General features: G+C 45.8%; 1 protein-coding gene across 9 annotated transcripts in view; it reads left to right on the top strand.

Moving 5' to 3' along the window:
- Positions 1-22,877, top strand: part of LOC139059209 (beta-mannosidase-like) — a 335,938-nt gene that overhangs the window by 289,536 nt on the left and 23,525 nt on the right. For 8 of the 9 annotated variants that reach the window (XM_070537314.1, XM_070537318.1, XM_070537317.1 and 5 more), the window contains 6 exons: positions 6,738-6,884; positions 8,199-8,347; positions 12,340-12,548; positions 13,915-13,985; positions 18,368-18,391; positions 20,088-20,275. In XM_070537314.1, the coding sequence (XP_070393415.1) occupies positions 6,738-6,884; positions 8,199-8,347; positions 12,340-12,548; positions 13,915-13,985; positions 18,368-18,391; positions 20,088-20,275 (788 nt within the window). The remainder of the gene's footprint in view (positions 1-6,737; positions 6,885-8,198; positions 8,348-12,339; positions 12,549-13,914; positions 13,986-18,367; positions 18,392-20,087; positions 20,276-22,877) is intronic. The other variant, XM_070537322.1, reaches the window with a different exon arrangement.

The raw sequence follows: 22,877 nt of genomic DNA on the forward strand, positions 1-22,877 counted from the left end.
TTGTATAGGTTCCTTTTTGAGACGAGTCTTTCCTAATTTAAATCTATATAGTGCGTATATTTGGTGGCAGCCATGTGAGCCAGTGTACTGTACGTAAGTGCGGAAGCTATTATGAAAAAAAAGAAAGCGTTTGCAGCTGAATATATGAGACTCATGAACAACGGTAAACTTTGTCAGGCGCCTGATGACAATATGGTAGAAGACAATTCACATTATTAGAAACAATAAATGCCATTCATTCATTCATTCATTCATTCATTCATTCATTCATTCATTCATTCATTCATTCATTCATTCATTCATTCACTGTACCCAATAAAGCCCTCCAAGTGCCCTCACAATGGAGTGTAATTGATCTAAACATATATTAGAATACGTCGATAAATTCAAATAAAGAGAGCAGATATTATATTAATGTAAAATAGCTGCTTATTTAATGCGAAAGCACGGAACTGCAATATCATTACAATACCTATTTACGTACAACGACCACGCAGCTAATGAGCAAATTTATATGTATATATATATAGGGGTGTGTGTGTGTGTGTGTGACAAAGCTAGGTACAAGTATATACTAATGACATAAAAACACGGTATCGTGAAATGCGACAAGCATGGTAAAAGGATGGTATAAATAACCTACAGATTCGAAAAGATATCACGCTAAGTGTTTAGAACTACGCATAAAAGCTATGAAACAATGGTAACAAAAAGATTGCAGTGCAGTTGATGTAGACGAAACAGTGTTGCGACTCCCCAAGGGCAGCATTGTCCACAGTTGAAGTTAATGCAAGGGAGCATTTTTTGTTGCTTTACAACTTTAACCTGCCAGTACATTACTTACTTTTCTCATTGTGTTCTGAGTTCCTTCTCCCATTGCGTTACTTTAGTATTTCTGTACTACTATAAATGTGCACCTACTACTTGCTCTACTATTGCCTTGTGAGGTCTCTTGGGACACGTCGAACTATTTATGCAGATTTCAGCCAGCATGCAGCATGCACGCAGATTGCACGCAGCACGCATGCAGATTTCAGCCAGCATGCACACTGGAAAGTAAATTTAATTTCATTTAGTTTGACCAGACAGAGGAATATCTGTCGATTTCAGCGAGAGCGTTTTAAGCGATTGTCCGGTAATATAGTAAACATTATGAACTGTCGGGCATGTAATGTGTTTGCGTATGTGGAATATACAACGGTGATTTTTCCAAGCCCATTGGAGCCTTATATAGTTTTTTTATTCAGCTTTTTTTATGCGTACGAAACTTCAACAGATCTCCCGACGAGCGGCGGCCGTGGTAGCATGACGTCACATGGGACTCTCGATGGTGGTGGTGGTTGTGTCGCAGCAGGCGGGTGGGACTCTCGAAGCTGTCTGCCCGTGTCGTCTGCCCCGTGCTTTGTTGCGCAGTTTGCTCGGTGCTTTGGATTGCTCGATCCTACGCCTCGTCAGTTAAACAACTGCGAGTAAAAACCCCATCTTTGCAACAGCTGCGAATTGCGCGTATTGTTTCGGGGAGGCGTTTATCGCGTTCGAAGATCGACGCGTTTCCCCTCCGGTGCGGCCTTTTGTCAGCGGCTATTTCACAGCTGTCTGCGTTTCGCCAGCGATACGCGCTTCACGTTTCTATACCTTACAGCACGTTTCCGTTGACCCTCGGGCCCATGTGTACTAACGAAACGGAGTGCCGTGCTAGCTCTGCGGAGCCGTCAAGTGCTGATTTCAACGATGAAGAGTATGAATCTCCGCTTGCGTTCGATGCGCGCCAGAGTGCCAGCCAGTCGGCTCTCTTGACGGTCTTCAACAAGACGCCCTAGGGTAAGCGCTCTGTGCGCATTGCGATTACAAAAGTGTACGAATTACGACGACGCGGTCGTTACAGGTGAGCAGGTTAAATCGGGCCATTTTTAGGCATGTAGCCATCAATTAAAGACAACAGTTTGTTTTTATACAAAGGCCACTTCTAATGTACAGTTCGTTGTGAGAAGTTCACGAAGTAGTTTCCGATGAAAAGCACTAACTCGGCAGTTATTGAAGAAAGATTGGCTCTGTTGTAATCTAGTATAACTTTAGAGCTTTCTTATGGCTAACATGTGCCTTAACAGTCAAGTGGATCATTAAATGGTTGATCATTTCTTGCAGCAACGTTAAGGGAGAAACCAAGTTGGGTGCAGTGGTAAGAATAAGACCCAGTGTATCGGCAGAAGTTGGTGTAGAACGCGTGGGGTAGAGCACAAGTTGGATTGGATTAAAATCGTAGTAGAGGTTTAACAATTCCGAAAAATTCGGCGAACTATGTTTAGCAGTAACGGTATCATTCGACCACACAACATTCGGAAAATTGTAGTCCCCACAAGTATAAATGAAGGTCACGTAGGGTATTTATCAATAATTACACTGGCCGATGGACATGCTCCAGCTATGGCTTGAGAAACAAGCTGCAAATTGAAAAATAGGTGAAGTTTACAAAAGAGCTGGCACGCTAAGAATCGCGACAAGAACGTCATTAGTGCGCAGATGCAAAGCTATAGCAACAAGTATCTGGGGTCAGAAAGTTATTTCCCACATTTCTATTCGCATTAGATAGCTTTTTTTGTGAAATGAAAGCGCACGATAGTTCTTCGCTATGCATAACTACAATGAAACAATAGGCTAGCGCTCGTGATGAAAATATTTCATAGGGCTACAGGACAAAAGGTCGCGCTTTACACGGATATTACCACGGAAGCAGTATACATACAGAGACAAATGACAAAGTCGTCGTAAATAAACCCAAACATGGTAAATATGTAAATTAGAACAAATGTAGCGTCCTCAAATTCATATCAACAATGCGCGAGCACATGGTCAGCGATACTTTCAGATAGCGTTTTTTTTTTTTCGTGGCTTATCGGCGAGGCTAAGGACATGTTAGTGACCATCAGGAATAGAGTGCAAGAGACCGGGCGCTTCTCTTCAATTGAAAGAACATGCCCGACATGCCCCGACCCGCGGCGCACGGCAAGCATGAGAGAAAGAGAGAGATATGCAAATGAGAGAAAGGCAGGGAGGTTAACCAGACTTAAAACCTCCGGTTTGCTACCCTGCACTAGGGCAAGGGAAAGGGGAAGTAAAGATGGAAAGAAGAGCGTGGCAAAAATAAAAGCGTGAGAAAAAAAATAGCAAAAGGGATGAAATGGGGTCATTATAGTCTTTCTAATAGGCCACTGTCACGTAGAAAAGTCAACAAAGCCTTGACCGACTTTCGCTGCGACGACAGTTCACGTCGGCATTCCAAAACTGACTGTTCTGAAAGTGGCCTGTCGTCAAGGCGTGCCAACGTGGTCGCTAGTGACAGCCGGTGCGCGCTGTATTGAGGACAGTGGCCGAGCACATGTTAGATGGTCTCCTCGCCGCCGCAGTGTCTGCAAGCCGCGCTGTCGTCCATACCGACCCGGAAGGCGAAGGATCTTGTGTAGGCGACACCAAGCCACAGTCGGCAAAGTACTGCTGTTTCTAGTCGAGAGAGTCCAGATGGGGGTCAAAGTCGAAGGGATGGGTCCAGTCGGTGTAGACGTGTATGCTTTAAGCTTGGTGTGTTCCATAAAGTTTTGATGGCTTCATATGCAAGCACACCAATTTTCGTTGCAGCGTCTGTTCTTGAGAATGGAATGGAGTCTTGCAAGCCCTCCTCATGTGCAGATCGTGCTGCTGCGTCGGCAAGTTCATTGCCCATTATGCCACAGTGGCTTGGAATTGTTTGGTTTCTGCCTTACGCCGAGGACCCCACGAACAACTAGTTCTAGAAATCAGATTGCTGCTTCACCACCTCGTCGAGCAAGGACACGACATCACGTTGCAGTGGCAAGCATGAGCTCGCGGATAACAGCACGCTAGAAAACGCCGAAAGCGTCGCTGGTCAGGTGCCTCCGTGTCAAGATTCTTACTTGACAAGAGCTTATCCGCACCTTCAAATTCGTGTGCCGTGGGGCACCTTAGTGCAAGCCTACAGTTTCAACATGCCTATGCATAAACGCAAGCGCCTGATGCCACTCAGTTGCTTTCTTTATGGGAAAGCTACCAGTGACGTTCGTGAAACCTTGGAGATAACGGCGTACCTTTTATTCCGAAAGCAATTATATGGATACTCCAGAGTCATTTCAGCCGTCGCCGTCTCCGTCGCCCTCGTCACCTGCGTCGCTTTGATGTTCCTTATAAAGTACAAGGGCAATAACACCGTGGCCGCGCGCCGTGTGCCGTATGTGCGAGTGAAAGCGTGCGAGGGTGAGCCGACGATGGTGGCTCGATCTCGCGCGCGAAAGGGAGGAAAGTGGGGAGGTACACTGTAAAATAATTTACACCCTTAAAAGAGGAGTCGTCTCCGTCAAGGCATTACGCATCCTCCGCGGCGCTGATCCAAGCACCCTCAAACACCACACCGTCATCTGGTTTCCCGCCCACCTGGGTCGGATTCCGGGCGCCCCGCCCAACCTCAACGAGACAGCCCACGACGCTGCGCGCGCGCTTACCGACCGCGCCGTCACCCCCGGGCAACTACGTCTCGATGAGTTGGAGGCGAACAGGGATGCCCCAATAACCTACAATGAAATAACCAAACACTTTTACTTGGGACGACGCCTCTTTCCGCCCCCGCACCCCAAACTAAACAGGCCGCAGGCGCTAACGCTACGCTTATTACAGACGGATACTTATCCAAACCCGGCCACCTTACACATAATCTACCCGGACGTCTACCCAGACGATGCGTGCCCCTCGTGCGGGGTCACGGCGACACTCGCACACGTGCTCTGGGAGTGCAGAAACGCTCCGCCCGACTCTACCTCCGACAAGTGGGAGAAGACCCTAAGAAGCCCGCTCCTAGAAGACCAGCAATGGGCCGTCCAGCAGGCTCGCGCAGCGGCCGCCAGGTATTCCCTGTCGGTCCCTGCGTGGGAGACGCCCACTGCGCGCTGACGTGCGTCCTGCAGGACTTTTATTAAAGTTTTTCCAATCCAACCCTTAAAAGGGAAAAATGGTGTGAATGTATCTGTAACTCACATACCTAGGGTGTGATTTAAATAACGGACACCCTTACGGTGTCCGTTAAAGACACATTTACACTCTTTTTAACTTTTAAGGGTGTAAATTATTTTACAGTGTAGCGCACCGATCTTCCCTCGCGCGCAAGGCACCAGGGGAAGGGGGGGGGGGCGTCTACTCCGGCGGTAGCTGAGTGTAGTGCGGCCGCGCGGGACATACATCTTGAAAGCAATCTGCGATGGGGACAGGGTGCGCCGAGTGCTGATAGCTTCGTGTGCGCTGTATTCCCACCGGTTACTTCGCGTTGAAGCGAGAGGCAGACCGAAGGTCACTATTTCACTCACTGCTGCCACCGCGCTTTCTCACTCCGGCGTTTTCACAGCGAGTGTGCGGGGTCATCGAGTCATGTGCTCACGTTTGCGTGTGTGTGCGTGACGCCATGCTTGTTAATTTAGTTAGTAAGCGAATGGTTGCAAACTTATTTGACCGATAAAACTACTACGCTTACTTCGTATAGCTGTCTACTAATTTGCTGTCGCAATCGATGCTTCGCCTTTCGGGTGAAACCGTCACTTAATATTAATTGATTAACGCTTACGTCCTTCTCCCTTTTGCGAAGTCGGACCATTCAGGCAGTAACAGCTTGGAGTGGCAAAAAATCGTGGGCAGCGCATCAGGCTTGAGCTTCCCTGCTCGCGGCGTTCCACCTGCAGCGATGCCAAAATCCAGCGAGAGGTGTATACTCAACTCGCAGCACTCGTCAGTAAAATGCGCCGAGCACAGCTTCGAGTGTCCCGAAGGAGGCCAATTGGCGGGACGAATGGCGCCAACCAACTTAGCCCGAAAACTCTTCTCGCCGGGAAACTTGTCAAGAGTCACGTCAGGTGTGTCTCATACACACCCCGCAGCACAACAGCTCTTCCATATTATGCAGCGTTACGGAATAAACGAGCTTGCAGCACGGAATTCAGAAAAAAAAATAGTTGCATTAGTGCGACTACGTACGACACAGCATGGCACGACCGCCGGACACAGTCCCATGTGATGTCACGCTCACTGTAGCAAGTGCGTTTTGTGGTTAACACGAAAAAGTGCTCAATTTGATACTTAATAATTAATTAGGCGCTTGCGTCATTCCTGCAAGCTGGTTAAGAGTGAACATAGGAACATGCTTTCTCCTAAGGCCATTTGTTTTCGTTCGTAAAATGACCGGACAATCCCTTTAAGGGGAAGGAGCAGTCACTTTAAGGGGAAGGAGCAAGGAGAGTTACCGAGGAACGCAAAAGTTATGTTTGCAGTACACGTTACCAATGATGCTCCTAATGGCAGCGTAAGCTTTCTTGTACAGCAAATTGATGTGAGAAAAGCCAGCCGCTGCGCAAGAGGAGTTTCAAAACATTTCGATTCATGCATCATTGAATATTCGGCAACCAGTGCGCTACGAACGTATAATACTTATATGCGAGTGAAAATTGTTAGGGTGCTCCACCAGCTGACTCATCATCCACTCTGTCTCCCCTCTCTCGCATGATCATTTCCTTGCGCTATGCATGAGACTGGCTTGGAATTGGAGAAGAATGGGCATACAAATTATCGACTGAAATTTTTTCGAACTATGACGAGCGTATAGCGCATGGTTTAGTTTTCTCCTGCAGGTAGAGTCACGTGATCACCGGATTAGACAGCCTTGATTACTGTTTTAATTTTTTTTTCAGCCATAAAAATTTCCGCCACTGTTCCCGGGGGTATATACACGGATCTGAAGAGGAACGGCGTGATCAGGGAGCCTTACTACGGCTTAAACGATGTGCGATACGAATGGGTCGGAAAGGAGAACTGGACATTTTCAAGACGTTTTGATGGTACGTATACCTTCAAGGCCGCTTCATTTCCTATATGATGGAGTATTTTTTTACCTGCGAATGTTCGAAGCTTGGTTTACCTTGTGTGCATTTATCGCGTTGTGCTGACGACGACCAATGCCGTCATGGACGTTATTCCGTCATCGTCAGGCCACCGCTTCATTCTGAGGTTAACGTTCACCGAAACATGAAGAAACCTCCCCCCCCCCCCTTTTTTTTTTGCACAGCCGTCATTCAAGCTCACGTCGCTAAAGCAACGAGCACTTGAGAGCCGGGCGTGCTTACTTCTGCGCTATCGCAAAAGGTATTGGCTTTGCGCCCAACACCTTTTGCGCTCAACACAGGCGCCAAGACTGGTGGCGTCTGTGTGTCCACAATTGTGAACAAAAAAGGTGTGATATCTTGCCTTTGGTTTGTGTGAGCTAAACTGCCCAGTGTGTTGGTACTGCGTTATGCCATACCACTAGCCTAGGGTGATAGTCACTTGAACACGCACTGCCACATTACGTTATTCACACCGCATGGCCCACGCACCGTGCATACAACTTGCGCATTCCAAGGATGTATCACACGGAAGCCGTGCATATCCCCCTGTGTGCATCGAAATACGTCCGCGCTGGTGAGATAAATTGTAATGAGCATTCGCGTTTACTTAGTAATGAGCATGAGTATTCCCTCTTTACTTCTACGGTGATAACATGGAAGTGTAAAGTGGAAATAATAAATTCTGGTGTTTTGCGTGCCAAAAACTGCGACCGAATATGAATGATGCAGTATAGCAGAGGATTTCGGATTAATCTTGACCATCTGCGTTCTAAACGCGCACCTAAATTCGAAGTAGACGAGTATGCTTGCATTTCGTCTTCATTGAAATGCGGCTCCCGGGGCTGGAATCCAAGCCACAACCTCGAGCTCAACAGCCACGGAGGTACCGTGGCGGGTGACGAGAAAGGAATCAAATCGAGTTAAAGTAATTCTTACTTTATACCACCGCCGATTACGTTTACCCGTAAATCGTGCTAAATTTATGTATTAAGGACATGGCTATGTCAGAAATAAACGTGAAAAATTGTTAACCATCAGAACCAGGCTGAGAGTCTACACCTCTTATAAGAGTATACATGATAGTCTAAGCTTTGCTTCCAAAGTGAGTGTACGTTCGAACAATCACGACACTGAAAGAAGCCCATTTTGTCGTGTGAATAAAGTTAAACATGTGAGATGGCATATTAACGAAAAAAAAAAAACCGACGTGGTAAGTTTGCTTTTTGTTTTGTTCATCCTACTTTTGTTTCTCTCTCCTCTCCATGGCAGTGCCTGATGACTTGCTCAAACAAGAACGCGTGGCCCTCGTGGCTCACGGTATCGACACTGTGTGCAGCGTGAAGCTCAACGGCGTCGTGTTATTTGATGCCGACAACATGTACGTTCGGTACATCACAGACGTGAAGGATGTCCTCCGGGTAGGTCTCAAACTGAGCCGTACGTTCAGCTCGGCTTAAGGGCGCGTTCTCTGCGTCAGCTGACAGAGGTCGCGCGACTGACCGCGGCCGGAGACTAAGAAGCGACTCAACGTGACCGGTGTTCACACAGGCGAGGGCGACCGGCGCGTCGCCACACCGGCATGTCCGGTGATTGATGCCATTCACGTCTGCTTGCGCTGCCGTCACCACGTAAGATAAGCGCCAGCATGTACTGGCGTCCTGTTCCTGCGGCGCTGATTGCTTAATAGATTTGCGACTGGCAGTCGCGTTACCTAAAAAAATGATTGGGCACCTAGCGACTGATCCAAAACAGTCGCTTCTCAAACGAAGCGACCATATGTGAACGGTCGCGCGACCTCTGCGAGTTGCCGGCGCGACGATAAAGATGTTTCATCTTACAGTGCCTGACGTTTACTTAGGAATACTTAGCTGTTGCATGTAATCATTGTAGCTTACATCGGCTCGCGAACTAATGTTGTTTCATTGTGGGTTATCATTCTCGTTTAAGTTAAGCTGTATGTCTCGCTGCTATTCTGGTGATGTTTCCTCATTTTGTGATTTCTGGCACGACTAGAATGAACGCGATGGCTTTAGGCATTTGATGCGCAAAACTTTAATAAATTCGATAAATATATGCAGACACCGGGACTGCTCTAGATCACGTAGGACCTAAAATGTCCGATCTGAGAAGATATTTGGAAAGAAACATTGGGGTGTTGCTCCTGAGCAACACTGGACACTGGGTGTCGTCCTACTTCGAGAACGCCCTGGATCAATGGCGGCTTAGCAGCAGACACAACTGCATCTTGTTTTGGCACAGTAAAGAAACATACGCGCAGGTGTGTAGTAACTTGAATCTGGGTGCATTCAGGCCAGTAGTTTACACCTTCAGATCTATCTCATATAGACTGTCGCGGGGCTACAGGATGAGTGATCTCTTTCGATGGAACAACTAAACCATCGGCCATAGGCTTCTATCTGCACCGTCCAGATCGCTCTGGAGCTTACATCCAAAATTTTTTATCCATTGGGGAGAATAATAATCTCTTCGATTTTGTTGTTGGTGTTGTTCACCTGAGTGATTGTGGCGCATAGCCACAGTGGGGGATTGGCCATGAATTGGGTGGTTAAATTAGGTGGATTTTTCTCATCAGTTAGAAATATTCTCCTTTTTTTTTCCTCCTCCTCTTCACTTAAGGAATAAAAAAAAGTTTAAGATATTGTTCGTAATCTACTTCTTCACTTTGTCTATAATAAAATATTTAAAAAAATGATAGTGATACCTCAATAATACCTAACACTAATTTTTGTTTTGCTTTTGCTGTGAAAAAGACAGAAAGCAATCTACACAAGCTGGTTCACTTTGTATAGCTGTAAGAGCTGCGAAAATCGTGATGCACGCCTACACGCCTATAACAATACACCCGTGTACCACGATAGGCCTCTACCCGAATGTTGCGATACGCACGCGCATCCTTATAGTGGCTGCGTTTTACGAAAAGCGCCTCCACTCGTAACCCCTCATGTATACCCAGTGTTGCCCCAGAGCAACACCAATCTTGCGGGGGGTTCATTACGCATAAACAAAGTATTATGAAAGTGCATGACTACCACACGTAGCCCCACCAGTGCTGCCTAAGGCGGACAAACCTTAGAATGATTTTAGAAAAAAAAATATGCTTTTGTTGTGACAATACAAATTTACTTCTACTTAGTATTCACACTCTGGGTAGTGGGACGAAACCTCTGTGCGTCCTGTGTTATCCTAGAACAATGCGCAGGTAGTGCGCTGTCCTTTTCCTATGCAAGGTTGAGATTACTCGGGTGTATTATGAAATGGCTTTAGTTGTATCAATTCACAGTAGTGAAGAGGAAAAAAATTATTATTATTGTTTTCAGCTGCTGCTGCTTGTCAACGCTGGGCATCAAAGATTTAGACAATTCCCCATAATCGTAACTGATAGGCCGTGCGAAATCCATAGTTTTCTTTGTCGGTTGAACTGAGACGCAGCAAACTAAGTTCACAAATAGCATTGCAGTGCAACAACTAAACAATGTAAGCGACCAATTCAGAGTTCTCCGTATCCTGTACGACTCATAATGTGACTAGACGTTGGCCATTTATTTGTTGTAGCGACGAAGGCAAGATTGAGGATACTTTTGGAGCCTTATCTTGGAGATGACTTAGTTCGTTTAGTGACCATAATGACGTTGGTAAAGATGGTGATCATTTGTAGAATACTAATTTGTAATACTAATTTAAAATTCTAATAATCTTATTTTACGCTCTAGGTTTGTCACGAGAAAAGGAAGTATAGCCGCTAATCAACCGGTGCCTTTGCTATAACATTCCACTTAGTCCTGTGACACGAATCATTCAGATGTCTCTTTCAGTTATCATTACGCTATCTGCCGTCTTAAAATATCGGCGGATTGTTATGTTGTCTACACTCGAAGACAGATAACGTGATGCCCGCTGAGGCATGCGGCAAGACGCAACTACGCGTTTTCAGTTTTCGATATAGGAAGGACGAAGTTCAATTTATCTTGCGCCCACAACACATGCTGCTGCAGCCATACAATGGTTTGACGTTCCAAGTGTTCTGAGTCCCATATGCCTAGCTTTTTGACACGATCAGAAAACATGCATTGCAATGCAATTCTGAATAGGCACGTATGTGTAGAGTTCAGCGTTTTCGGCTTTTATTTTGTCATCTTCGGCGTACTTTTTCTTTCTGTTTTTATTCCCACACGAAAATTCGTTCTTTATTAAATTTCCTTTTGGAAATATATTTTTATAAATTAATGTTCACCAACAATTTCTGATTAATAATTTTTAACGCCAAGTTTTTTTTTCTTTTTCTCAGTGAACACCTCGTTGTCTAATTTAGTTTATGTTCGAACGCGACCCGCTGTGGTTACTTAGTGGCTATGGTGCTGGGCTGCTAAGCACGAGGTCGCGGGATCAAATCCCGACCATGGTGGCCGCATTTTGATACGGGCGAAATACGAAAACTCCCGTGTACTTAGATTTAGGTGCGCGTTAAAGAACCCCAAGTGGTCCAAACTTGCGGAGTCCAGCACTACGGCGTGCCTCATAATCAGATCGTGGTTTTGGCGCACAAAACCACTTAATTAGATGTTCAAACGTGCTGTATGACTGCACTTGCTGGTGACTGCCGCACATGCTGTATGACTGCACATCCGATGGATAGAACAACAAAGTTTTCGAGAAGCAGTCTGTAGCAAGGGTACCGCGTTGTACGGTGAAGCGGCTATTCAGGAATTGAGGGAGTGCATTTGGTATCCAAGGATGTATAAAAAGGGACTTTCTTTCTAACAATATACGCGTAAGTAAACACCGAGCGAAGGCTGCAAGGACTCTGGACAAGGTTACCCCAGTCTCACTGCCCACTCACCTCTACTCCCCCCCCCCACCCCCCTTTTGGTATTGGTAAAAAAAAGTAGAGTAAAGTACTAAGTACTTTACTCTAAGTAAAAAAAAAAGCAGAGAAAAAAGGAACAGGCAGGGCTGACGCCTGAGCATGATGTCACTAGACTCAGTGTGCGTCAGTGTCTTGGCTTTCTGACAAATTTATTTTCACTGACCATTTTAAGTTAAAAGCGAATTGTTGAAAAAAAAAGGATTTGTTGCACTTTGGTTTTTGTATTTTTGCTTTAAAACGAGATCGCTGGACCCCCATGTGCCACTGCATCTGTGTTCATAATGAAGAGTGATTGATTGATTGATTGATTGATTGATTGATTGATTGAATGATTGATTGATTGATTGATTGATTGGTTGATTGATTGATTGATTGGCATCTGCAGTTCACGCTCTGCAGTTCACGCTACGATGAAACCAGAAAGAAATCTTCCATGTGCATACCTGAAAAAAATTGACAGACAAGAGGGGGACTTGGGAAAGAGTTGCATCTCTCTGCGATTTTTTTCTGCGTTCTTCCATTTAGAGTGGAAACAACATCATCACGGTGAGCTGCGAGTCGCCGGTTCAGTACGCCCTGCGCAAGCACGAGGAGCAGGTGCGTTCGTCGTACCCGGTGTACCCGCTGTGTCCGCCGTCGGTGCAGAACGGCCAGTGTCACGTCAACTACATCCGCAAGATGCCGTGCTCATTCAGCTGGGACTGGGGACCTTCTTTCCCTTCCACCGGAATCTGGTCGGTATGCAAAAGCGGCGCCTCCACACCATTGTCAGTTGGCTTAATGATAATTAAGCTAACATGCGCTGGCCTCCTCATGGCTGACGTTAGCAGGCGCGGAGCTGCATTCTGTGCGCGCTTTTTCGTTTAATTATTAGATTTCGTCCAGTGCATTCGGTGTGCTTTTTTCCATGTTTCGTTTTTTTCTTCTATTGGTTTTGTTGCTACTGTGTTGGGTTAATTGTGATGCTCACTTTTTTTTTAATTTCGCTTTATCGTTTCCAGCTTGGCGTCGTTTCCCCTCTTGTATGCCCTTTTCTTTTTACATATTATTTTTATCCAACTACCCTTAAAAATCAGACCGCGGTTGTAATTTCTGCTATAGCAGTTGCCAACCGTACCTTCCCATTTTTCCCCTTGTCGGCGTATGGAGCTTTCACCCCAGATAATAGCGATAAAGGCTAATAAGTAAACTATTAAGCGAATCGAAATAGCGGAACGCGAGAGACTGGTAGTTTTGTCCCTGTGTGCTGCGTCTCTCGCTTCGGCTGTCAGCAGTTCTCTTCACGCATGAAGTTCAGGCTGAGTTACTTCTGCAATGCATCTGTTCCATTATTCGCTTCCCCGTTGTTACCCATGTGAGTATCTTAAGTTCTTCGAGTCGGCGCACTTAGAATGTATAGCATGGATAAACCTTGTAAATATAGAATAACAAATCCAAATAAAGTAAGAATGGATGGATGGATACAACTTTCTTGTACGTCCGGCAAGGTTTAACGCGACCCGGGCTCAGGTCTCCCATGGAGGAACGTCAAGGCCCTGCCTCAACGCCGCCTCACGGGCTTGCTGGACTGCCCACGTCTGTATTCCGAGGTCTGAGCTGCGCAGAGCGGCGGCCCACCTCGACGACAGGGTCTCCGGTCTTTACACTCTTGGACTTCGTATATATACGAAGTCCAAGAGTGTATCTCTACCTTATTTGTGGCAGAGCACGAATATCTGCGCAACCTGCTCAATCGTCCGCAGTAATGCTATAGATGTGCGCGAGAGTCTTCGGTGTGTCCGTTTTCCGAATTGATTTCTAACCCTGGTTGAATGACGTTAACCTGTTTCTGTACCAAAAGGCTCATGTTTTACGCTATCCTGGTGTGTCGTTTAACTTCACGTCGCAATCGCTTCTAAAAAGCGCTGGAGAACTGTCCGGCACCAAGTCTTACGATTCTCTTTCTACGAGCAGAGAGATGTGAAAATTTCGGCGAGGGAAATGTGTTTGAATTTGCATGCTCGTGAATAAGTTGTTCCTCGATGCCGACAGGGGGCCTGCTTCCCTGCGTGTTTATTCATGGGCTTGGCGTTAAAAATGTTATTTGCACTTTTTTTCCAGGAAGCCGATTGAATTGCAAGGATATAATGGCGTAATTATCCGGGACATATTGGTAGCTCCCTACCGTGCAGGTAAGCTTTGTTTCGCCATTTTTTTCGATTCACGGACGTGTTCAAGCACTCCTGCGCATGAGTTTGCTGGCCAATACGATGTTTAAATTCGAAGCGTTTCTTTGCCTAGTCGGAGCTAAGGTCACACGCGATGCCGTCCAAGGTCACGGAGATTGTCGCCGATGCGCGCGCACCCCCATGTGCCCGCTCACTGACCGCTACTGGCTCTCTCTTTTGGCTGCACGCGCACGCTCTGCCTCGCGCCTGCTCACACACCGTTATTGGCTTCGCTCCCGCTCTCCTTTCTCCAATCGCCGGTAAAGGTGTGCGTGCCACACATGGGCGTAGCAGCCCGGCCAAATGGCGGTCCTCGGATGAGCTCACCCCTGGGAGGACTTGAGTTTGTTCGGGCTTTGCGCCACGTGCAGAGAAGAAATGCTTCGCCTTGACTTAGATAATCATCGGGGATGGTTTCTGTCGTATTCCTCCCCTTTATTCAGTTCTCAAACAAAGCCTAAGAGAAGGTCGTGGCTAAAGGCAATATTTCGCCTGACTTGGCCGCGGTCGCTTATGCGCAATGCAAGGGACATCTAAACGCATTGTTACGTGAGGGACGAGTCAGTAAGACGAGCAACTATTTACAGGTTATATTTGCAACAGCGGTTGCAGCACTGACCGGTAAGATTCACAGCGCGAGCCCAGTTTGTTCTTCCTCCTCTTTTCTCGAGTGATGGCACCCACGCGCCTCATTCGACCGATCAAATACCACACGCGTGTAGCATAATCCCCCAGCGGCAGAAGCGACGTCCCGGAGCGTCTAAATGTCATCACTGGGAGGGTGATACTGCTTCAGTCGTGTAATGTGCACGATATCACTGGACTGTGAAGCAGATGGGATGTCAGAGGCGTTCTCGTAGGTGACGGGAGTCATGGCACGAATCATTCGGTATGGGTCTGCGTAACGAGACAGCAGTTTTTCTGACAGGCCGACCTGATGTGACGGAAACCATAGAAGCACCAAAGAACCAGGCAGGAAGTGCACGTCTTGGTGTCGCCGGTCGTACAAACACATTTGACTCTCTTGGCATTTCAGAACACGGTCATGGCCAATTTCCCTTGAGTCGGCATAGCGGGCGATGGCGTCAAGTGCAAATTCACTGGTCGGTGCCGCGTGAACAGGGAGGGTTGTGTCGAGGGGCAGTGCTGGTTCTCGGCCCAACAGAAGGAAAAATGGGGAATAACCGGCTGTGTCGTGGCGCGAGCAATTATAAGCAAATGTAACAAACGGTAGAGTGAGGTCCCAGTCAGTGTGGTCCGAAGAGACATATTTCGCGAGCATGTCTGTGAGAGTGGGATTGAGACGCTTCGTGAGGCCATTTGTTTGCAGATGGTATGACGTGGATAGCTTGTGCCTCGTGGCACAGGACTGCAGGATGTCCGCGATAACTTTTGATAGGAATGTCCGGCCGCGGTCTGTGTGAAGTTGTCGCGGAGCTCCATGTAATAAAATCACGCCGCGTAGAAGAAAATCGTCAACATCTGTGGCGCAGCTTATAGGAAGCACTCGGGTGATGGCGTAGCGAGTGGCGTAATCCATGGTCACAGCGATTCACCTGTTCCCAGAGGTAGAAAGAGGAAAAGGGCCAAGTAAATCCAAACCAACCCGGAAGAATCGTTCCGCGGGATTGTCGAGTGGTATCTTGCGTCGCTGACATTTCTCACACGCAGCTATGTATCTTCGGACGGAGCGAGCAAGCCTTGGCCAAAAGAAGCGTCTGCGGATCCTGTCGTACGCGACACACCCAGGTGACCGGCAGTGGGGAGGTCGCGAATTTCGTAGCGAACAGCTGAGCGAAGATGTTCAGGGATCACAAGGAGTAATGCCGGGCCGTCGGTGTGAACGTTGTGGCGGTAGAGTAAGCCTTCTTGAAGTGTGAATAAACGAAGGGAACGGTCCGCAAGTGACGATTCCAGGTGGTAAATGATGATACGCAAGGACGGGTCACGGCGCTGCTCGTCGGCGACATGGAGCAGTGGAAAAGTAGAGAGAACACAGGCGTCGGTGTCAGTATCAGACTTTAGAGGTCGCGTCTTCGACTGTGTAGCGAGAGAGGCAATCTGCATCCTGGTGTTGGCGTCCCTACTTGTAAGTCACTGTGTAGGGATATCCTTGTAGTCGGAGGGCCCAACGACCGAGCCGGCCAGTAGAATCCTCGAGCGACAAAAGTCAACAGAGCACATGATGGTTGGTGATTACTGAGAAGGGCTTGCCATATAAACATGGGCGGAACTTTGCAACAGCCCAGACGAGAACAAGACATCCGCGCTCGGTAATCGAATAGTTGCGCTCTGCAGTTGTGTCGCGGCCGTGTCCATGTTGGCGTTGCGATAAGACGGCGCCGATCCCATAACCACTGGCATCGGTTCGGACCACTGTAGGTGCGGACAGGTCAAAGTGGGCGAAGACCGGTGGATTGGTGAGAATTGTGATAAGACGTGAAAATACGGCAGCCTCAGGGGAACCCCACGTAAAAGGCTTGCCTTTCTTCATAGGTTCAGTGAGTGGTCGAGCGTTTGCTGCTAAATATTTCACGAACCATCATAAATAAGAACAGAGCTCCACAAAACTCCGGACGTCTTTGACAGACTAAGGTACAGGAAAAGCCGTTACTGCTCGAACCTTCTCCGGGTCGGGTTGTACTCCGGAAGCATCGACGAGGGGCCCGATTATTATTAGTCAGAACATAAGAAGCCAACAAACACTCACACGGAGGACAGCATAGTCGAAATTACCTACACTTCCTCGACGAAGTAACTAAGTGATAAACAAATGGAAATGAAAGTGGATGAAGCAACAAGTGGCCGTAGGTGGGATACGTACCCACGTCTTCGCATTACGCGTAGGATCTCTTAATAATTGAGCTACTATGGCTCCGCTTTCCCATCCGGCTTCTGGGATATATATATATATATATATATATATATATATATATATATATATATATATATATATATATATATATATATATATATATATATATATATATATATATATATATATATATATATATATATACCGACTATTTCTTATCATAAATGAAGTCAAATGAACCAAACACTACGCTGTGGTAAAAACAAAGTGAGGCTTAATAGGGTGGAAACCATGGAAAACGACATGTCGCTAGTGATCAGGAAGGGCCTGCATTGATTCTTGGAAGGCAAAATGCTTTTCTCGAAATAAACTTTCTTTTTTAGAACATTGAATAATGTTATCCTCTGCTAATGTAATGCTTGACCTCCGTAGTTTGTTTGTGTAGTCGGCGTTTTTCGCCTACACTGCCGTATCGGGTATACGCGGCTCAAGTGTGAGTGGACGTGTCCTATAGGACATTTTTGTAAATCCCCGTCGCAATCACTTGGAATAATACACGTGAACTGCCTTCAACATCTTGTACGTTGAAAAGAGTGGCTGCATTCGTAAGTCCCGTGCATTTCCGGAGTAACTGTCAAACATACACGCGATATTATCTTTTTAACAAAAATGCTTCTCATAGTTAGTTGACGTAACTTTCCCCCCTTGCAAGGGTCGCATAGCAAATCCTAGAATAAAAGAGCGGATAACATAAGATTTGTTTTAGCAATGCATGTATCAGTTTGGGTATGGTTTTATTATTAGTCTGCCTGTATGTAGAAATGGATCAGCTGACAGCTTATTAACGAGTATTTGCCAAAAAAGGTCCTCTCGAACGATATACCTATAATCTCTGTTCACCGACCTGTTCCAATAAGCAGCCTTCCTATGGTTAAGTAATATTTTCGCGAGTTTTCCTGCCTTCTGATAAAAAAAATTAAATCTAGCCTTCTTTGTATTCAAATCTAAGCGGTTCATGTGTAACCATTACGACAGTTATGGAAGGTAACCATTGCGGCTACTTTCTCTAAGCAATTTCCTTTCGTTCCGCTAAAAAGGACATCTATATCATCTGCGCACATCACTATATCAAGGCAATGGGATGTTTTTGTTTTACCATTATTATATGTTAGAAACAGCAAGGGTTCCAAAACAGAGCCTTGAGGAGCCCTGCTTTATCAAAATAATAAACTCATACTCGTATCATATTTATAAATCAATGCTAAACAGTTAGAGTCACTGCTCGTACAGCATACATATCTAGCTTTAGTAAAATAGCTTGTTGAACAGTGCTGCCTTTTTAAGTCTAGAAATAAACTAAGTGTCAGCAACATGATTTCGATGTGCTTTGCTTTCCTTAATGTCGATCAGTGCCAGTTCTACGCGTTTGTTTTTGTGAAATCTGTATTGGGCTTCTGTTATCACTGGGTGATTTATAAACAGAGATGTTAGTTTGTCATTAATACCATGCTCAAACTTTTTTTTGTTTTAGAAGAAGGAGACGAACGGAAATCGGGTCTGTATTTTTTTTACATATCCTGCCTTATAAACTGGAGTAATATTCACCTTTTTCAATTAGTATGGAAATTAACAATTATCTCATCTTTCATTACGATCTCTGCTAATAAAGAATCAATGATGCCAAGACGTGCTTTATAGGCTGAGCTTTTATCGCGTCATGTACCGCAGAGACATCATTGTTTAAGATGCTCTGAGCAACCATAGAAGGTGCTGTCGGTAAGAGCAACATACACCATGGCACACAATTTGTGCTCATGTATTCACCCGTGTTAGTTATTTTCTCTTTGCATGCTCCTATATGTGTAAAGCGACAATTCACTTCTTTAGTCAGGTGTTCATTCCTGACTATAACGTTGTCTATTGCAACTTCCGTGTGATTGCGGAGTACTTTCTTCCTATGCGCAAGGTCAATAACCAACGTTCAGCATTATTTCGTGGTTATTTTGTGTACACATACATTTGTTTTTATGGAAGCCAAACTTGGCTTTCCTTAAGTAATTTTTCAACTTATTTCTCTGTTTCTTGAACTCCGTAAGGTGTTCGATATCACGAATCTGTGATGGAATAATTAACTGTGACGGTGCAAATAAGCCGCAGAGGTGACACGTTATTTAGAGTTTACTCAGAACTTCTGATAGAGTGCCGCGAGGAGAAACTGCAAAACTGCTACGTGGATGCCATAGCATCTCGACAATAGGAGTCTGCTGGTGAAGAACATGATTTTTCTGCCACATGCTAAGCCTACAACATGGAACACACCAAGTTCGCACCGTAACATTCACAAGTGTGGGCACCTTCTCTTGCATCTGCTCGCAAATCGAGGCGTCTGCCATTAAACAGCTAGGTTGAAAAGACGAGGATTTCCACCTCTGTCTATGCCGCAACTGGAGCTTTTCAATGTCCCAAGCACAAAGTCGTGTTAGCGCATGAGTTAATGGGCGCATGATGAAACGCCTTTTTTGACCCGTATATAGGCATTAAAAGCTGGTGGCTGTATGTCTGAAATCGAAACTGTCTGAGGTATCTTGAAGCAGCCTAAAAGTAATTACATGCCCGTTTCTGCGACGTGCTCTCGTCAACAAGCTGATACGGTGCGCTAAATTTGGTTTTAAGCAATTATTTGCCAAATGATGATTAAATGGGATGTGTGGATTCTGATCTTACATTTGAATGGGTAACAAGCAGCCTTTTCGTAAAACATTTAGTCTCACTGAACCAACTTATGGGGTGCAAGTGAGTGTAAATCCACTACGACATCTTAAAAGCATTTTAGTTTATTTATTCTTTACGACATCTTAAAAGCATTTTAATTGATTTTTTTTTATCGAAGGAACATCTCTGTGCCACTGCTTTAGCCAATGGACGGACTTGCCTCATGTCAGCCCTACTTCTATGTTGCGGCAAAAATTTTCTTTTTTTTTTGTCAGCAGGACTCGGTGAAAGGTTGTAAATATGCAGTGCCTATAGGGCAGCCTCCGCGACAACTTATAAGTCTTTAACGCAGTAATTCTGCATAGGCTCAAGATGAGATACAATTTTGAATAAAGAATTAGCGTAGAGGAAATAAAATTGCGCAACTTTTTTCTCTCCTGCGGTGAAGTGCAGGCAGAAAACTTCGAACCCCGTTTTTCTGACGCCAATGTTTAAGTTGAGGCTCATGTGCGTGTTTCTTCCTCTCTCATTTCTTGCAGATCGAAAAAGTAAATCTTCGAAATGGATCCTAAACACGAGTGTGTTTTACGATTCGTCCCTCAGTTTAACGAGCTACGGAACTGTTTGGATCAGCCTGGACGGAACGGCCCTTTATAGCCAGCCAGTGACGCTAAAGACGCATACAGCACGCGATGCGAGGCTGGACTTTTCGATCGTGATACCCGACGTAAGCGTTGCCTGCTTGTCAATTTGCTGCTTAAGGCACTATGTTATTACTCTGCTTTCTGTCATCAGGAAATCAGGCATCAGTAAATCCTCGTTTTAGCGGTTGGGAGTTCCGAACATTCGGTGCAATCATCGCCCTTTAGATGTTACGTGTCATAAGCAAGAAGAAGACACGTCAAGGTGGCCAATTTAACCACGTGGCAGAATGAACAGATTGCACGTTCACAATATTCCTTCGCGAATTCTGCTTCATCATTATCCTATAGTCGGTATTAACTCAAAGGTGTAGGTGTGTTTCGCGCTGCAAAGCACGTACAGAAAAATGTGTAGTGCACACCGCGGTTTGTTTCAACGTTTTCACGTCCTGCGTTTCTCGAGAGTAACGCGTCCTTTAGTGTGTTTGTCCGTTCGTTAGAGCCGTTGTATTTTCGCAATTAGTGTTTCCCTACCATAGTCAGTTGCCCGCCCAGTTCAGTGAGAAAGGTAACCACTTGGGCCAGCTTGACCTGGGTGGATCGTTTTCGCCAGCCAGTAACCATCAAGTCAGTTCCAACACGCGCACGAGCGGGTGACCTTGCTTTTGTTTTACGATACGTTACCGTAGCCTGCCCAAATACTAGTACTTTTTTCCCCTCCCTAATCAATAATGACCATTTTCACCTGTTTTCCCGCTTACTGTTTCTAGTACTTTACTATAGCGTAGTTAGTGCAGCCACCCGCTTTAAACGGATAGTGAATGTGCTGTCGTAGTGGGCCCGTACACAAAACAGAAGTGGACGCATTAGCATTTTGCTCACGTACGCTGCTAGAAAGGTAGTGCACAGATGGCTGATAATGTTTGGAGCACGCGCATTTTCATACGTGCGACTGCTCTAACATCGCAGCTCTGTTAACTGCTCTATTGTGAAACTCGGCATTCTTGCCACATTAAATAAACGCACACCTAAGACACGACATTAGAAGGCATATGCAGGAAAAGTGCTAACTCGCGAGTAAAGTTTATTCGGAGGAGAAAGCGTAAGCAAGGAGGATGCGCAGACCGCACCGCACATAAGTGTAGCAAAGAACATCGTAGTCACCTTGAAGTGCATAAAAACAACCAAATGAGCCAGCTAGCCCACCAACACGTTCTCCCAATAAACTTCAACTGCGAGTTAGCACTCGTCTTGTGTCTGCCTTCTTTTTGTGCCGTCGGAAGTGGGTGCTTGTTAAACCTGCAAGTACGAACCGACTAGCACGGTCACACTTTCTGTTCAGCCATTGTTGTGTACGTTATTTCACATAACGCTGCACTTGGCGTGCGCAACCACACGTTCACGTGCTTGCGCTGCCACAAACGCGGTCAATTCGCTCGGTACCTCGTTTTCCGCGCAACCTTTGTCTTTTCTCCCACGTAAGTTGGCCAATGAGGCAACACACCAGCGTGATGCCGCAAGCTATGCCAGGTGGCCAAGTTTTCTACCGGGCGCGTGGTCTCGCCTTTCGCAAACGGGGTTTTTACCCTTTTCCTTCGACGCCCTTCTCGTGGTTATGAACGTGGGGGTTCTCCCTGTAGTCATTGCAACATCGCTAACTAAACTAATCCTCGTGAATATTCGCATGCGCTACCCGCCAGCTTTGCGGTAATGTACTTGAAGCCTCTTACATGGCGTCGTAAGCCACCACTGTATTAGCATAGAAAGAGATTTGGCTTGCCTTATCAGCAAAGCTTTCCTTGCCATGGAGGAACATTTAACTGTGTTGTGCGGCTATGTCATGAATATTATCGCTTCAGCCTAAGATTTTAAACAGAATGAAGAGGCTACGCTTCTGTTTGCATCAATCACTGAAAGCGAAAGTAAAACAATGCGCTGAAAAATGGTTGTTAGTCGGGCTTCTTGGTGTGACGACAAATAGGACAAACAACACAAAAAATGGGACAAACGAATACGGGAACGAACTATACGGGCGCTGACTTCCAACTCGATGCGTGTACAATCCTACGACGCGTTTTAACCCCGACCTCCAATGTTCGCTTAAGACTCGTACAGGGAAGCCTTGATTGCGCTATCACAACTTCACCGCAGTGTATCTTTTGGATTGAGTACCAGCATTGTTACTGTTACATTATGTGAAAAAAACTTCTTTTTGTCTATTATATGCTAAATGTTCTTTAATATTTTGCTCCATGTCATTTACCTTAGTATTTGACCAACCGCTGAAAAAATTTGGCTATTTATTTGTTGTATGTTCAGTAGAGTAACATTCTTATCACCATATCTCGTTAAGGCCTCCGCGTGCGTGAAACGTCGGTATTATTGGCGCTAAAAATTTACTCCATTTGTTTTTCGTCCATCGCCGCCCGGTTATATACCACACAGGGTTTTCTTTTTGTTTTCGCTATTTCAATATTTCAAGAAGTAAGGTTGCTTTCTTTACTGCGACCGCGAAACACTCGTGTCCATCATTATTTCCTCTGCTTATGTTATTTGTGATTTTTCGCCGCTCCTACTGCACAAAGGTGAAGTTTGTTGCGTCAAGAACGTGAAAATCACGATTTGCCGGTTTCCTTGTACGTCAGAAACGATATGCTTAAGCACAGTACGCTCAACTCCTAAGGGAAT

This window comes from Dermacentor albipictus, chromosome 4 (assembly GCF_038994185.2).
Source record: "Dermacentor albipictus isolate Rhodes 1998 colony chromosome 4, USDA_Dalb.pri_finalv2, whole genome shotgun sequence".
Classification (NCBI taxonomy): Eukaryota; Metazoa; Arthropoda; class Arachnida; order Ixodida; family Ixodidae; genus Dermacentor; species Dermacentor albipictus.